The sequence below is a fragment of the Lingula anatina genome, chromosome 1, assembly GCF_051362555.1.
Source record: "Lingula anatina isolate TDL-2025a chromosome 1, LinAna3.0, whole genome shotgun sequence".
Lineage (NCBI taxonomy): Eukaryota > Metazoa > Brachiopoda > Lingulata > Lingulida > Lingulidae > Lingula > Lingula anatina.
Window position 1 is genome coordinate 62,945,940 of NC_141767.1, and position 17,965 is coordinate 62,963,904.

The following is a 17,965-nucleotide window of genomic DNA, read 5'->3' on the forward strand; positions in this document are numbered from 1 at the left end:
ATCTTTTAATGATGAAGTTCATATAATAAAGTTCTGTTTGTTTTTTTCAAATCTCGATCGATTGTTAAAGAGAACTTTTATGTATAAAAATCTGTGTTGAACGCATTCCCATTTACAGTCTGCAATTGTACCCTTAACTGAAAGGTATTTTTGGATACTTAGTACTGAATCACATTTGCTAGAACTTACTCTATAGTGCATGCAGGATCTTACGAATCGTAGCCACACAATTAATAGCTCCCTGAATGGACGCAGATGGCCACTTAAAATAGTGTGCTTACTATATGCTTTGTCTTTGCTTGGACTCCAAAGGCGAATCCAGAGGTTAGGGCTCATGATTAGCTGTGCTCCTAGTCAGTTAAAGCCTGGATCCGCCAGTGGATATAGAGGTGAATAAAGCTAGGTCTTCGACAAACAAGTAACTCCCATAAATTTGCCGTATTTTCAGGTGATGGAAGGGTTCATTGAGCAGTATGGAAATGGAAGATGTTTGCGAGATCCAACCCGCGAGACGATAGATGTAAGTTACTATTTTAATGGTTTTTCTTTTGTCATTTGTTTGCAAAGAGACACAGTGTCATCCTAAGGTACCATTTCTTTTTCTAGATATTTTAAGGTATTACAAAGGATCTGATAATGAAATAATTTCATTTTACTCGAAACAGGTAGCACGATTTATAACAAGTGACTTTTACATTTTACCCATCCAATTACTGAAATTAATGCGGGTTTTACTGTGCTTTAGACATACACCATATACTATCAAAATGAAGACGAGTTAAACAAGAAATTCCGGGCCTTCTCCGTGAATTGCAGCCTGGTATATGGCGGCCACAACACCGTGACGGCACAGCTGAAGCACAAGTCTAAACGAGGTACATCTACGTTCATTTGTCTATATGGATATCCATTAAAGACTCAGGTCTGTCTATTAAACAGTGCGGCACAACTGAATTGGAAGTTGATAGCCAATATTTCCTTACGGACTTGATAAATGCAAATGATAATTTGTCATGCTTAATACATGTACTAACTGCAGAATCTTGTTTTCTTCTAAATACCGGTGTTAATTTGCACTGTCTTCATGTGAAATACGTCTTCAACTTAAAATAGAAAACGTCCCATTTTACAGAATACACGGAAATAGGCGGAGATGAGGACCTGCCGCTTGGTGAGGAGTTTCAGGCCCATGTGCGATGCTTCGTCAAGCATAATGAAAAGAACATAGCGAAGCGATACCAGAACGTCAGCAAGCTTGTGCAGCAACTCGCGTAAGTGAAAAATAGAAATAAAAAAAAATTCATCAGTTTTTATATGGTTCATTATTTTTTCTGCGATTTGACTGCTGTATGTCTACATACATGTATCTCAATTTTATTATTCTGATACATTTCTGCTTTTCATCTGTACAATAATTATAGATAATCATCCGCTCTCTTTGGGTCTACATAAGAGATTGAGTGTGTTAATGATGTATTTATGCTCTATTTCAGTGTATCAGCCAATGCAGTGAATCCGAAGGACGGCACTTATGAAAATGATGAGTTGGATATTAAGTCTCTTCAAATATTGCGCGCCGTTATCCACAACGAGGAGAGAAAACTCAGAGAAGACTGGGAAGAGAACACCCAGGACAAGAAAGTTCAAAAGTATGCAACCACTTTCGATACGTTTTTTTTTTTTTTTAGATTTTGCAAGGTCTGGATTGGTTATACCCAGAGACTAATTCAGGAAATGTGTTTTGTACTTGTATTTTTGTTCATTTGAATTCTTCGTGAACACTTACACTTTATGCCCTGCTCTAACTCATGAAGCCTCATTTTGGGGATGGCATTTGTAAAGATTAAAACGGTTGCTGAATAAAAAATAGCCCTTCAAAATAACCTTTATTTTACAGGCAACTGAAAGTAATTCTGGAAGTACAGAATACTTTGAACTCGTATAGCGCTGTGGAGGAAGTGCTTCCCCATCTAGGAAGACCAAGTAACGCTATCGTTAGAGAGAGTCTAGCGTTCTTGTCCATTATGTTGTTTAATGCAAACAGGAACGTACAGGTATACTTTTTAACTCATGCGATTAAAAAACGATTCCCTTAAGGATGACGGAAGAGTTTAAACGACTTGATTTTCAGTATTGTAATTTCTCCTTAAGAATGTATCATTTATTAAAAGTTAGTGATATTATTTAAAATTTTGAGATTTTCATAGTACAGTTACACATATTTAACCGTATACTTTTCAATGCCGCACACAGAAAGCCATGTTGGAATACTTCATGAGTACCAAGAAGGAATCGTTCTTCTTTGCAATTCGCTGTCGACTTCAGTTGTCGGCAATAGCGATAAAAGAGAGGTAGGGTTCTGTCCGAGTATGGATCGAGACAGTTCGGCTTGTTTACAGGGATGCAGTTGGCAGAGGGCAAATCTCATAACGGGTAGAGAGCAAGACACTCGCAGGAACACGGCTCTAATCACTGGCAAAAAAATTGCCAATTAACATGTCACCCTGTTCTCGACTTCACATGGGAACATTATACACGATAAACACACGTAGATGATCATTTTCACGGTATCAATGTTTGTATTAACAAGTTCTTCCACCTACTACTCAAAATCGGTGACTTCATATTTTCTCTTCCATCTTAAAATTTATGAACGAGTGTAGAAGTGAAAGAGAGCCTTGAAGTTTTTCTGCTTCGCACTTTTTTTTACTCCGCGGTTCTGGTGTCTTACTCCGCACCCTGGCGCGAACAGTCCTACGCACGTCATGGACCATTCTGAATGAACCCTGTCCGTACGATTGCTTTTTATGTGTGTAAATGTGCTCTTTCATTGTTGTTTACTTTTTTTGCATTGGCCTTTTGGTTATTTTCCATTATTACTTATCGGTTTATTTTCGTTTCCACTTTCCTTTGCTGTGAGTAGAGAACCATGTTAGATGTTTTCAAGAGTATGAGGACGGAAACATTCTTTTTCGCCATCCGAATACGCCTTGAAATAGCTGCCAATGGATTGAAAGAGAGGTGGGTGTGTCTAAGGAAAGTTCCTGACAATGAAAAACGCTGATGTATTCTAAATATTTGCAAAACTGACATGTTAAGCAACAAAACAATGCGTTCTTAACTGTGAATATGCAGATACGAGGACCCATTGTTTAATAACTGTTATCTTTGAAAGGCACGTGGTTATGTACACATGGCGTCTGCTGATACATGTATATATAACTACACCCCTTTTCTATCATTGGCAAATGGCACTGTGCCACTCTTTGATTTCACTTTGGATTTTTTTCTGTGTACATTAAACCGAACTGAATATTTTGCCTCAGTATTAAATAGAGCAGAAGTATCAAACGCATAAAATATTTAGTGACCAATTTGCTATCATTACAATAATCATGATGTCCAGAACAACGTATATTTTAGGGTTGATAAATTAGTTTTTTTTTTTTTTGTCATATGTTAATTCTAATGCATGTGTCTATTACAGCTTTTAGATGCGTTCCTTTACCGTAGTGTAAGCTTGAAAAGATACTACTGCATATTAAATAGGATTATCTTATCCCGCACCGTGCACTATGCTTGACACTCTCGATCTTTTTCTACCTATCTAGGCCTATACATACGCTATTACATGCGCATGAATTTTCCTGTTGTTAACTTTTTATTAGATATCAATTCCCCCTTCATTCTCAGATTGAAGCATTTGATAATACTTAATTTTTAAGTGTTACGGTTTCTTCACTCGCTGCTGGTCAGAAAAAAAACAACTACCGTATCATTTTCATGTCTTTAATGACCATTAGAATGTACATATGACCAGTCGACTATGCACAGGACTGCATTCCTATTCATATACTAAACTGTTCTCTTCCAGGCGCGCATTAGCTACTCAGCATGAAGCCAGGGTCAAGGAATCTATGACGCAAGCAAAAAGTCTACAGACTAACCTTACTGTTGGCAGGAAGGCGATGAAGGTAAGGACCACAGCACGGCAATGTGACAAGCAATGTACAAATGTTCTTATTTTAATGCATAATGTATTTGAAAATGAAAGATCCCTAAATGAAAGTTCTCGTTGTTGCAACTTCTATGTCCGTGTTTGGTACTGTCTGATGTTTATATTAGCTATCTTCAATACTTTGTACCAAGTGGAATACTGAAAAAAGTGTTTTAGGAATCCGTTACTTAATTTTCTACTAACTGGGTGCACATTCCATTCAGATAATTGGTAGAATGGAAATATTTTCTAAAAGCACATTGACTTCTTGTGTATTTCAATATAATATCATATCAATGCACGGGACACTTCGGTAAAGAGGTTCTTTTCGTTATTTTACTTGTATTGGGCATTTTGCTGCTTTGCTAAGTACTTAGTTTACAAACGTTTTCAGTACGCATCATAACTCTTTTCAAACATAGAGAAACTTTAGAGAGTATTTCTCCCTTATCTTTGAGTGGTCAAAGGAATCATGGAGTGAGAATTTAATGCGTGATTTTTTTCTGATTTTTTAGAACTTTGGTTTCTGTTTGTTTTTTGGATTGCGGTGTTGGTGCGGTAGTAATGCCTTTTCTTTTTAGGATATACAGGCAATTGAAAGGTCGCGACGACAGTCAAGACTTATGAAGGGTGTAAGTGGTGAATTAATGAAATCTCTATGTGTTTATAATAGCATCAATTTTAACCTGATAATTTAGAAATATTGTAGATATTGGTTGCTGTAGGACAAGATATTAAAACAAAACTTAGATGAACTGTACTAACCTTAGTTCGTGTGTAGCACTGTTCATAAACAAAACATTTTTACATCTGCTTGTAGAACAATGCAATTAACAACTTCCGAAACACCTGTAATGGCAGTACTACTCGTTTTTCGAAAGGTGAAATGTACTGTGAAATTTCTAAAAGAAAAAAGTGAAAATCAAACGCATGGCGATAAAACCAAACGAAGGCATTTTGGTCACGTGTGAATTGTTTCATGAACATTCTCTCCGAATGAGTTTTGTTTTTCCGAGTATTCTGCCTAGTGGCGACTAACTTCACCGAGTTCTATATAACTAACAAAATAAAACCAAAAACGGGGACCAAGCGTACCATTCGCTGCGCAATCTGTGAAATGAAGCCGAAGTATGGTTGTTCTATGCATTTTTAGTATCATCCATACTCGTGTGTGTAGTACACGTCCACCACACATATGTCCAGGTATGTTTACACGAAGGACAACTTAGACCGATGACCATGTTATCTGGTCTTCTGTGAAGTTATTGACGTCTTAAGTTAGTTCTGCGTGTGAACAGACCACGGCACTATCCCGTCTTGCCTCCTCCTCCTCCGTACGTGGTGCTCACTTATCTTTTCTTCAGGCGCGGGCCAACTCTTTACGGGCACTGCAAAGAGATAGGCAATCGGGGCTTACCAGCATTTCCCCTGCCAGCTCAAAATGCAATTCCTTACAAAGGTTCAAGCTACCCAATGGTTCACTGAACGAAGAAACGCCATTAGTATTTGGTTCAAATCACAATGACATTGAACTGAATGAGGTGATGGTTGAGGTATGTTATATATTGTTAACATGTAGAGATACGCATCGTGCTTTTGTCACTTTCTTTAATCTAATTGTGGGATATTTTCTATCGTTGTCCAAAATGTATGTCATTTAGGGGGTCAGAAACCTCGGGAGTACGTCGAATGTCATATACAACAAAGGTAAAAAAGGTTGTCCCACCCCCAATTCCATGTGATTTTATCTACAAATAATCACCTCACAGTTGTAAACTACTGCTCGCTGCAATTATCTCCTGTAGGCGGCACGATAAGCCTTCAGCAAGGGTTACACACAAAACAGCATTGTAACCCTTGTTACAGGCCTGTCGCGCCGCCTACCGTAGATGATTGCAGTGCACGGTAGACACGCAAGGTATTAGACACGTGACCTTTAACGAACGCTAGGCGGTGTCCTTTCAATTTTATGGACAATTCATTACCTCTGTTGAAATCACAGTGAGACACTGGATTTGAGGGGGTGCATGAGTTAAATGTGAATAAATGGTATAAAATATGGATATTTTCACCGCTATTTGTATGTTTTAACCATTTATCATGCTAGCTATGCTATCTGGAATAAAAAGCACTGTTAATCACAATTTGCACCTGTGAGGTTATCATTTGTAAATACAAGCACATGGAATTGGGGGTGGGACAACCTTTTTGACCAATGTTTTATGTCTCTTATGTCTTGCATATGCTTTACAAAACTGACATTTATATTATCAATACTGATAATAACTAAACCTGACCAGTATAATAATTTAAGGGGCTTATGATTTTGTGAAAAAGTGTCAATATTATTGTTCAAGTAATATTAGAAAAGTGTCTGATACAGCGTGCTTAAATGATTATCAGCATTGATGCATACCATTTTCTCCAAATATGACTTTAGTGTCGATTTTTCTCCTCTTTGATTGTGTTCAGTTATATACTCAGCTGTCTTCAAATTTGTTTGCTCCTCGCGCATCTTCGCCATTACTACAAAAGACAGCACACAGTGAGGCCATAAACGTCGCGTATACTTCAGTTCGTAACTCGTGCCATGGGCCTCTGGCCGGTCTAATAAGCACTGAGATTTGCATTAAGCATAAATATTATTTATTTGGATTGTTTGAGAATTGATTTGAAAGTGACATATTGCATATGATTTCTGCTAAAACTCGTTTTAAAGCCGGTTATGTACCCGTTTGAAATGCTATTCTGTCTACCTACTGTTTTACATGGATTAGATCAAACTTTGAGATAAAACGTAAACCGATTCCAGGTAGGCTGTAGACACACTCCTAACCTTTTAGCTTTAACTAAAAATTACCTAATTTAGAAACTAACACGTGTTAGCTGTGCCATTCTCTAGGGCTCTGACAACCTCTCTGTGGACGTTGAGGAAGATGATGTTTTGGACGGCCTGGAGTTTAAAGACGAAGGCTACATTGTGCTGGTGTTGAGACTGCTGGCTGCTATGTGTGATGGACAAAACCAAAGTATTCAGGTAAACCGTGCACAGCCCATCCCTTCGAATCTCTTTAGTAAAGGTAATGGCGTGCAATTTAGAATATCGATCGATTGAAGGAATTTGACCGACTGGTTTCGTCGTAGACGCGTCCGAAAAAACTTGAGTAAATTTAAGAACTCACGTGTGTTTACAAACAAATTATCGCTCAGGCACCTTGAGAAAAACGCAAATTCGGAGGCCGTAGTTGATACCGATATATCTAATACAGTAAAATTAAAAGAGGGATATTGTTTACAGAAGTTGTATCTCTTGTAAGATACGAAAGTATTATTGAAATCTCTGTCTTAGGCCAAGATTACATTTTGCAATGCGATGTCCGTACGGTGCTCGTATACTGCATGTAAAATCCCATTTCATGTAGCGTCTGTGCGGAAGGCAGGAGGTGGCCGTGCAAAAAAGTACGAAATCGCACAGGTACACGGCCTGCGTAGCCTCTACGATTAAGTCAAGCTAAAACTTTTGACAAATTTTTTTAAATCGTAGGCTCTTAAGCCGTAGGATTATCGTAGATGACATTGTACAGTACCCGTACAAGCACTGTTCAGCCGACTTGCGGTGATCGTGATGATGGTTGAATTTGTTGTTGGTCTCTTTTTCCTTCCACCTATAGTGGTGGTTTTAGAAGGCATAACAATAGTAAAAGTGTCTTTAAAACTTATTTTTATCACTTTGCTATTACAGGATTACCTACGGGATCAACCAGATAACATTAAATCCATCAACGTAGTGGCGGACACTGCCCAGTTTGTGAACGTTGTCTACTCCAACATTACCGCCAGCACCATTGACCTTGTCATTCAGCTGTTCAGCACTCTCAACGAGTTCACTGCCGTATGTATTTAGCTCATGAAATGAACAATTGTGATCTCAAAACCCATGGCCTTTTTATGATGTTGTTTTTCAGTTATTCATTTGCCAGTATGTATGTATTCATTCTGACTGTATTGTTTTATTTACCTTTTTTATTGACGAAAAAGGGACATCACTGCCTTAGACTTAGTATCTGAGATTTTTGCGACATCATGACAATTGACTTTTCTTTTGATTGACAACAGTAATTCTATGAGTTTGGAAGGTTAAATGAAAGGTTTCAATCACATTAACACATTCATAAAACGCGTTAAGCCTTTAAAATAGCTTTGTTTTTTATTCCAAAAACTTCTAAATCAAACTCCCGCATCGCTTTTTTACTTAAAGGACTTCGGTTCTATGTTATTCAGGGAAACCAAGCCAATAGGGTTGTTTTGTTGGACAACAAAGTTGTGGATTACATTAACTTCATCCTGAGAGCTGGAAAATATGAAGGCATATCGATGGAAATGGTATAAAATCAAATATATGTGTTCATTTATTATCTAAGAATACAGTGCTCATTTATCAGTAAATACCAAATAAATCGTCTTTATTCAAGCATGAAATTTGATGTATACATAAATCATTTGATATGTGTAAACTTGTAACTAATTTGAAAAAAAAAAATGACTTCATAATTTTAAATAGCCAGAAAAATGTATTTTAGCAACTTGAACTACGAGAAGTGATAGCCAATCTTCTCGTGAGTCTTATTGAAGAGAACGGTCCTGAACCCATAAAAGTGGCCAGGGAGGTGAAGGATACAGTAGATAAAGAAGCTGTCTACAGGTGTATGGTAGATTGTTACAGCATTCACCAGGTAATAATTAGATAAATGTTTACCTTTATTGCGTGGAATCACGTAGGGTTGACCACGATCAAAATGCCGAGTATCAATCTTCTCTATTGCCCAAAGTTGTGCCAAAATGTGTATAATATGTCTTTTTTTCTTATTATATCACATTTTACCTGCATATGCAATTTATAGACAAAAACGAAAGTCCCTTATATATATATGCTGACTTGATGTAATGATTTTGTGAAATTAAAATGAACAATGTCATTTGTATCATCTTGTATAGGGAAAATTCAGTAAAAATAACTTATTTAAAGTAATTAAAAACTTGATTATTGAATTTGATTATTCAAATATTAATCGATTCCTACGATTTAAATAATTCACCTGTGATAAAATTTATTATATGGTCAAAAATATCGTAGTATCTGTCTCGGATGTTTTACATTTTTGTCTGCCTCGGACATTTATATTTTGTCTAGTTTAAGGTTTTGTCCCCACTTGTTTAAGTTTTCCACGGCAATTAAGAAGATATACGCATGGAAATCAGTTTAATTTTTCCACTAAATGTTGTTACTTTTATCAAAAAGTGGAATTTCGTGCTCTGATTTTTTAAAAACCTATTTTGCTATTTTTCAATTCTTGTAGCGCGATTTCATCGTGGTCAACCCGGATTGTACAGCGCTCCGTCTAATCTATTGTGTCAGCTTGTTTTTGTTTTGTTTGTGTTTTAACTCTGAGGTTGGGGTGTTTATTGTGATTCGCTTTTTTTTCTAACGGGAGTGTATTGGGATATTCAACTATGATGTGTTACAATTTATGACCTGAGTGGTTTGTATAGGAAATGGCATACAGGGATGGTTATGTTTGTAAATGTTGCCAGCCAAAAGATGAAATATTAAAGCGTTTTCTTTATCATTGTCTTTGGAAATATACAAATGTTATTCTCAACATAATTTACTTATATGACTAAAATCTTTGCTTTGAACTACTCTTTTAACTGTATTAAAATGGAATTCTTCTATCCTACACATACAAATCTGCCTCAACATGGCAACCATTTCATTGCATATGCATGATTGCATGCCTTTACAGCCTCCAACATATAAAGCAAAGATAAGCACCAATATGGGAGATAACATGAAAAACCTATCACAGATGGGTGGCGGTTTACTAAGAGAAATAATGGTAAGTAGAAAATGATAGATAGACCTACAGTAGCAATCCTTACCCTATTTGTCCCCCTTTTCATTGGAAGTGGCTTTTAAATTATCCCCGGCGTTTTTGTCAATTTCCTAGACTAATTTTTATTCCATGCATCTTGGTATGTAAAAGCTAAGGGTATAAAATCTGTTCACCGAAAGCAGACGCTCATCACCTAACATAACGTTAACTCATTTACCTACATGTATTATATATTAAACGTGTTTGCTTGGCATGTGTTTTTAAGTGTTCCCTTTCTGTTGTTCTCTTCATAAGTAAACTTTATTATATTATCAGACTGTCTTTCACTAAAAAGTAGACCTTGCCATCGTATTGCACTCCGAAATGATAGTCAAATGTAATTTCCTTGTTTTTGAAACATGTAAATGTAATGTCCCTGTTTTAGAAAAGTGTAATCTGCACGTTAGCAGTATCTCAGTTGTGACGTGTACTGTATTATTATTATTATACCATGTACTGTCAAGTGATAAAAAAATCTCCTTTGAATGTCGCATGGGTAAAATGCAAATGAATAGCATGAATATGTACTACCTATCGCCAACAAAATCCATGTACATATATAGAGGTTTGAGAAAAAATTTTTACGAGTATTTAAATTTTTGTTAAATTGGATTTTATAACAGAAATTATTTTTGTACAGTCAATTTGATAAGTATTACAGTGGATAGTGACTTTTTGTCTTATTCCATCGCTTATACATGTAGATCACTTTGAATTTTCTAGGAAAAAAACAAAAAGAATGACTTGAAAGACAAGGCTTACGAGGTTGGCTTCCTCTACTTTCTGCTGATGGCACGGTTTTACGACATTGATCCCGTGCTGAACGAAAGAGGTAAAAAACCTGAATTAAAACCCGATTTGTTAAAATAACAAAGTTTAAAATACACATTGATTGAAGTTATATGAGAGAAAGATAATGCCCACAGGCAATAAATTATAAATGCCTAGATAATTTTCTTCTTGTTTCATTCAGAACGTTTCTAGAATTTTCAAATCACGAGTTTTGTTGCTTGATTTCAGCTGGTCTCGTAATAACACCAGACCAAATGGCCGCTTACAACTATTACAAGAAGAATTCAATGTCAATAGAATTGATGAAAGATGGAAATCTCCAAAAAGTGCACTTCAGGGTGAAAAACAAGGTAAGTCTCTTTTTCAAAATTGCCCCATATCAGTTTTACGTGTCTTAATTTTAATTACTGTGTGACCTTTAAATATAATAAGAAAATCCACATTATACTATTTCTTCCGTAGAACGTTTTGAGAGAAGAAGTGAAGGAAAAACTAAAATGGGATGTTGACCGCTCGTCGCCTAGCAACAAGATTCGTGATTTGATGGCGTGGTCAAAGGACATCCTCAAAGACATCTACTACCAGCGGAAGATGCTGAGGAATCCAATCGCCGTTTTCTTCACAAAATTCTGGTATTCGTCCATTTCATTTCGTACATGTAGTCAGCGGGATTACATTTTGGCGCACGAGCGTAAGACGGTTGTGCTTCAGTTCCCCAAAATGATATCTGTAGTTGGTAGCAATAATAAGTATAATAGTAAGAGTACCTGTACTTGTCGTCTTTGTTAAGTCAAATTGAACAGCAGTAAGTTCACTCAGTTACTGGATATGTTTGTGTAAAACACAATTTCAGAGTTAATATTTCACAGGACTGATTGTGCTGATTGTGTTTGTTGTTCGCTCAACAGGCTGCTGTGGAACTACCTTGTTATATTGCTGAGTGTAGCCATCAACGTCTTGATGCTTTGGGCCTGGAAGGCACCTTATGACATGAGTCAAGCGCCTGAAAATATGACACATCTTGACCACGCCATTTACAAGTAAGTCACTGGAAACAAAAACGGCCTATTCATAGAAAGCGTAAGGAAATCGCTATGCACTTGTAATAATACAACCCAACCTGTACTGTTTTAGTGACGTGATAAATAGGTGACTACTATATACATGTATTATCTCTTGCTGGCCTATACCGACAAGTGCGACGGAATCCTGACTTTCAAACCAATTTGCAGACCATCGGACCTATGGGATGCTTAGTTTAACCTGAATTACCGATGTAAACTGCCTTTACACTCATACGTAATCTGTATGAACACTGACGTACATAGGGCCTATATGTATATATGCGTGAGCTCTATTAAATGAACATTGACAGCCCCTTATTGAGAATATTTTGAAAGTGTAAAGTGAAAATCAAACGTGTTCACGTTTTTATCAAATATAATTCTCCTTTTCAGCCCCAACCCAGATACGTCGTCGGTAGAGATATACGATTTGCTGCTATATGCTATGGGAGGCACGCATAACTTATTTTCACTGTTCGTGCTCATCAGTTATTTCCTTTCTAACCATCCCAAGTGCCCGAGTTTGTCTGCAATCCCAAATCTTTGCAGGTATGTGTAATGCAGCTTGACATTTTTGACACAGTTATTGGTATTTTTTGACAAAAATGTAGTTTAAAATGGAAAAAACTGATGAATGTATATCTCATTCTGTTTTAGCATATTAATATTTTAGACCCCGTGCATGTAAAATGCCCCTAGTCGTAAAGAAAAAAGGCTTAAAATCAAGCAAACATCAGGAATCAAAATTAAAATCGGTATTTAAAAACATCTAGCTTACATTTTACATCTAATTCTGGACTTTTGTACATTAGGCGTTTGTGTGGACGGAAAGATGAAGAAGAGGATGAAATAGCACATGAGGTTGACTGTGAGAAAGCTAAACGCCAGTCAAAACTTGATGTCAAGTTCTTCAGTCTTGCCACTTTTTATTATGTGGTGAGTAGACTCCTAAAGGTTTAATGGAAGCATGTCTAATTTATTTTTTGTAAAAGTTTTGTTACTGATATTGGTGGTCATCAACCTTTGTTATTGGTGTATAAGAAGGTCATTTTGATTAGTGATGAATCTCAAGAAACCAAGCAGGATTAGTTGTTTCTCTTCTTTTTAGATTTTCGTTGGAATGTCTGTCGCTGGAACATTTTTCCATGGTTACTTCTTTGCCTTCCATCTTCTCAACATCGTCAACAATAATCAAATTCTGCAGGGAGTCATCAAAGCTGTCACACAAAACGGTATGGTAGTAATCGAACTCTCCTCTCCAGTCCGTTTTTAATTATATCTTTAGGTTTTTTTCGTAGAAATTCAGTTGATGATTTGAGAATAGAGTAAATTATTGTTTTGTTACCACTGCCATCATATGTCACGACATGCTGTGTCCCTTCATAAATGACAGAAGTCGACTCAACAAAACTGTTTTTCAGCATGTGATAGATGCACTTTTCAATTTCTGATTGAAGCAAAATATATGATGAAAAAAATCTCAGTGAAAGAAAGTCACAAAGACCGCACTTCCATTTTAGTTGTGGCGGCTTTATTTAAAGTACACAATTTCTCGACAGAATATGTGATGACAATTTCTAACCACAGTGTTTATTGCTGCACGCGACTTACTGTACCACGACTATCAAGGCTGCGGGTGAGACGAAAGTGGGATAAGATTTTTTTTCATGTTAAGCAGTCACATTTTGACTGGGAGTGCGCGTTGTGGCAGTTTTGCCAAGTTTCAATATTGCTGTATTATTTTTTCAGGCGTTTCGCTACTGTGGGTGGGCATACTGGGTGTGATCATCTTCTACATATATGCCCTGATTAGCTTTGCCTTTATGAGAGCGCTGTTCTTGCCTAAAGACGAGGAATATTGTGGAACGCTCTTAGAGTGCTCTGTGACAGTCATACGATACGGGCTGATTGGAGCGATATTTGATGTAAGCGCTTGCACATATCATATTTCTTTAATGACTGGGCTTTTGTTGGGTCTTTTGTTTTTGTAATTGTTTAAAGAAACTAGTGTTTTTATTAGTAACGTACTAATTGTATTTTCTGTTAAATCATTAAATAATATGATACTATTCTGTCTGTACACAGTGTAATATAATTGTTATCATAAAACGTTGCGATGTGTAAAGTTAGAAACATTTGTGACGGGATATTATCACAGACAGTATAGATATCATTTGTCATTTTCAGCGCCTGACATTACCAGAATCAGAGAACAATTTTATCGCGTTCGCCGTGGTGGCGGTTTTCCACTTATCATTCTTTATCTTGATCACCACCATTGGCTTGAACGTGATCCTCGGTATCGTGGTCGACACGTTCTCTGAGCTTAGAGATCTCAAGGTAGGACTGGCTATTTCATCGACATAAAAGGAATAATTTTGAGTGGTGCGCATGTGGACGGAGTTGCTGTTGAAGTGATTTAGTTTTATTGATCACTATATTGCAGTGGAACGTGTTAGCGGCCCCATAACTTTGCAATTAGATTTTAAATAAGAGTTTTACGCCATAGATTCCTTGTCCATATAAAGGATATGTTATTAACGTCTCCTCGGATTATTTGCCATATAGGTGATAAATGTGAATTTTGTAGACATATCATTTAAATTAAAAGGACTATGTACTTTCAATTACAGTGGACAGCCGAATCCGACATGCGAGACACTTGTTTCATCTGCAGTCGAGGAAGTCACGATTTCGAACATCATGGGAACGTAAGTTGATAATTAAATCTTTAGTCTGAAATAAATTACTAAAAAAAAGTTCGTTCGCACTTTCATTTGTCAAAAGAGATTTTGTTTTTACGTTCTGATAAACAATTACATAATGCCTAATACTCTGGTGCATATTTTTATCAGGGATTTTTGAAGCACGCCAGAGAAGAACACAACATGTGGGCCTACATATTCTTCTTTATCCACTTAGATGACACCAAGTCTAACGATTACACTGCGTTGGATCTACACGTAGCGCAAGCTGTGAGTGCTCTGCTTTGTCCCTTTTGGCATTTCCGTCTTTTTTTATAACTAAAAAGCTTCATGAAATGTTATCAATTGCTACAGTGACTTTTGTACTTGTCATACAGGTACCTGTACAATGTATTCAGTTATGATGCAGTAAAACATGAGTTTGCACGATTTGAGATGATTCATAATGTTAGCCTAATAGATATCATAGGTGGATGATAATAGGTGGATTTCTCGGGTGCCTAAGAAATATCCTTTTTTTTTCGAATAACAAACGGCACATTTATATGCGGTTTCCAGTTTTCCCTAGCACGCTGTGCAGACTGCTGACATTGTTCATTACCCCAAAAATGTAAACAATAATAACATAAAACATATATATTTTGCTGTGGTTTCAGTTACAAAGAGAGCAATACGAATTCTTCCCCATGAATTGTGCCTTATCGCTCACTGGAGAAGAAGATGGCACAGACGAAAAAATTGATGCCGTCTTGGAGAAAGTCACGGAACTCCTTCGTAGACAGCGAGAGGAGGTCAGTATCACTGTTTTCGTGAAAGTATATCAGAGTACTTTATGCTATTTAAATGAAACGTTATTCGATATAGATGTCTCTACATAACCCGAGTGGAAGTTTATTCAGAATGAAATGCTATCCATTATTAAAATGTTTCTATAACCTGCTATATGAGTGTAATCAAAGTGGTATTGGATTGGTTTCTAGGAATCAAAACGAATGCGTGAAGAGGAGCACAGGCGTCAGAAACAGTGGCAAGAAATGTACCGCAAGGCGCTGAGCGGTAGTCACGACACCCTCGCCGCGGCCATCGAGGGGCCACGGCGCCCTGAAGACAGGGAGGGAGATGCAGCACGATATTCTGACGACGACGATAGTCGTGGAGGGGTCAGAACTCCAGAAACAATAACCTTACGTGACAGTGCTACAAGCACGGAAGAAAGTCCACCGCGGGAGTCCCCACGAAGAACAGAAGAGCCTCCTGAAACACCGCGCGAGCTCCTGCCACCGCCACCACCACCACCATCCGACGGGCCCCATGACGTACCTCCCGAAAGACCACATGACGAGCCTCACGCACTAGATATGGCACCACACGTATCGGAAGTGGCTTTTCCACTCACAGCCCCCGAAGACTTTCCATCACCAACATTTAGTGACGACGATGACTTTGATGACACCCGTCTATGAACAAGGGAACGCTATCCTGCATTGTGTTAAAAGTTTGGTGTTTGGTTTGGCGCTGGTGTAGTCGTCGTTTGAGCGTCGGTCGTTCCAGACACTCACATTATCAAGCATTGCTTGTAGCGACGAGATCACTTCCAGTTGCGTGCATTTGTCTGCCGGCGTGGAATGAAATATCGCTTACTGTTGACAGTTTGTCATAAAAACAACACTGTCGCCCCTTTTTCAAGTATATCTTTTTCTCTGAAGGGTATATAGGATAATTCGAATTGACATTTTGTAAAAGCGGAAATGATAAAATTAAGTGAGGGGTTGGCCGATTTGTGTTGCCAATGACGTTGATACTGAAGGTAGACCTAGCATTTTAGCAGGAAGGTACCGGGTCATTTTATATAACGCATGTAACAGGAGATACTTACATACGTACATATAACTGTTCTTATTTTTAGACAGTTAAAGAAAGATGTACTTTGGATTAAACGTCTCTCAAGTGCAGGTCCTTAAAGGCCTATATGTAGTGCTTGAGTACTAATCGTATTTATATAACTGTATTTAAGAGTTTATATTTTAACATGGTGTAACCATTTTGGTTTTATCTGGAAAATGTATTTATATTTGTTTTCTTACATTGTAATAATGATATAGTATCAAGAAAAATAAAGGATTATATAACCTTGCAATTTAATCACACACCCACATATTTTAATTATTTGGATGAGCATCATCTATTTGTAAGCGTCACGTTTTATTGTATATAACGATGTGGGATGAACGCCAGTTGGTTGGATTTTACTTACGCATTAAACCTTTAACAAGTGAATCGTCACTGCACCGTAGTACATGTATATTATTATTATTTTACCAGTATTAGGAACCGCTGGTTTATTTATTTATCATAATTTTTACCGACACGTCAAAGAAATGGCATTTTGAGATATAGAGTATTTAAGTGTTTTAAAGTATTGCCAATGGGAATTAGATTTTTAATAGATTAGGTTACTTTTTTGTTTTAAATATATAGCTCAGCCCTGTTGCATTTGACTAACGAGATATTATCCCTTGTGTAATTCCTCAGTTAATTGATCATTTGTTACGTTCATTGTATTATAACGCTGTATTTTATTATTGGGCGAATTTCTGAAGTATTAGAACAAGAGCGGATTAGTTTGATTTTCATGAGTCATTATAGTGCAATCCAGCTTTGGGGTGTATTTGCTTGAGTAGTACTTGGTTTATTGAAAAGTTCTAACATGTTAAACTAAATGTGGGCATATAAAGCCCTTTCTTATAGTAGACAAAGTTTTCAGTTATTGAATAAAGAAATTGAATAAATGCTGAGATCTTTATCTCAATCCTCTTAAACATTTTATTATAGTTGCGTCAACTGATTTAGACGATTACCTGATTTGGACGATCACACAATGTCGATATTTTACGAATGCCACGTTTAGCAACCGCAAACGCCTAAGTGGTCATTTATGATCCTCGTTTTATAAGTTGTAAGATTATGGTGTATTATGCATAAAAAGTTGAAATGAAGTTGGTTTCTTTGAAGTCGCTCTTTAAGTCTTTTTTTATGTCACTTTCTTTATAAATACGCTGTAAACACCGAAAATCCCGTTCGACATATGCATTTATTAGCCCCTCAGTCATGTTGAGAACCCTTACTTGTAAATAACATCACGTGATGTCTTTAGACTTATTCCACAGACACCCTGAAAACGTCGCACTTTTCGCTGAATTCTTTGGAGCAGACTTTATAGCTACAAAGAAGAATAGAAATTTAGTTTATTACGGTAGGATCATTAGGAGGATATTCCATAAACTTAATACATGTAGAAGAAAATTGTGCAATGCGATATTTTAATCATTCATATCGAGATGGCTTTTTTAAAACACCATGCGGTAGCAAAAATAAGGACGGACAAGTCAAGTTTGAGGATTATGGAGAAGCTGCTGCAAGGTATTATACAGTTTTTCATGCCCATACTTATTAAAGAAACCATTTAAGACAAAA

At 36.9% G+C, this 17,965-nt stretch overlaps 1 protein-coding gene across 18 annotated transcripts in view; it reads left to right on the forward strand.

Moving 5' to 3' along the window:
• Window positions 1-17,315, forward strand: part of LOC106152615 (inositol 1,4,5-trisphosphate-gated calcium channel ITPR3) — a 72,866-nt gene extending 55,551 nt beyond the window's left edge. For 13 of the 18 annotated variants that reach the window (XM_086999758.1, XM_086999839.1, XM_086999798.1 and 10 more), the window contains 27 exons: window positions 449-520; window positions 746-875; window positions 1,133-1,271; window positions 1,494-1,649; window positions 1,898-2,054; window positions 2,924-3,021; window positions 3,875-3,974; window positions 4,579-4,629; window positions 5,362-5,550; window positions 6,900-7,034; window positions 7,740-7,889; window positions 8,279-8,380; window positions 8,578-8,730; window positions 9,802-9,894; window positions 10,654-10,762; window positions 10,951-11,072; window positions 11,185-11,354; window positions 11,631-11,762; window positions 12,180-12,335; window positions 12,599-12,722; window positions 12,895-13,018; window positions 13,536-13,711; window positions 13,974-14,126; window positions 14,420-14,497; window positions 14,642-14,761; window positions 15,148-15,282; window positions 15,472-17,315. In XM_086999758.1, coding sequence (XP_086855884.1) covers window positions 449-520; window positions 746-875; window positions 1,133-1,271; window positions 1,494-1,649; window positions 1,898-2,054; window positions 2,924-3,021; window positions 3,875-3,974; window positions 4,579-4,629; window positions 5,362-5,550; window positions 6,900-7,034; window positions 7,740-7,889; window positions 8,279-8,380; window positions 8,578-8,730; window positions 9,802-9,894; window positions 10,654-10,762; window positions 10,951-11,072; window positions 11,185-11,354; window positions 11,631-11,762; window positions 12,180-12,335; window positions 12,599-12,722; window positions 12,895-13,018; window positions 13,536-13,711; window positions 13,974-14,126; window positions 14,420-14,497; window positions 14,642-14,761; window positions 15,148-15,282; window positions 15,472-15,954 — 3,807 coding nt within the window. In that variant the 3' untranslated portion in view covers window positions 15,955-17,315. Of the gene's footprint in view, window positions 1-448; window positions 521-745; window positions 876-1,132; window positions 1,272-1,493; window positions 1,650-1,897; window positions 2,055-2,253; window positions 2,352-2,923; window positions 3,022-3,874; window positions 3,975-4,578; window positions 4,630-5,361; window positions 5,551-6,899; window positions 7,035-7,739; window positions 7,890-8,278; window positions 8,381-8,577; window positions 8,731-9,801; window positions 9,895-10,653; window positions 10,763-10,950; window positions 11,073-11,184; window positions 11,355-11,630; window positions 11,763-12,179; window positions 12,336-12,598; window positions 12,723-12,894; window positions 13,019-13,535; window positions 13,712-13,973; window positions 14,127-14,419; window positions 14,498-14,641; window positions 14,762-15,147; window positions 15,283-15,471 lie in introns of all 18 variants that reach the window. The other 5 variants (XM_086999784.1, XM_086999852.1, XM_086999830.1 and 2 more) reach the window with 4 other exon arrangements.
• The last annotated feature ends 650 nt before the right edge of the window (window positions 17,316-17,965 follow it).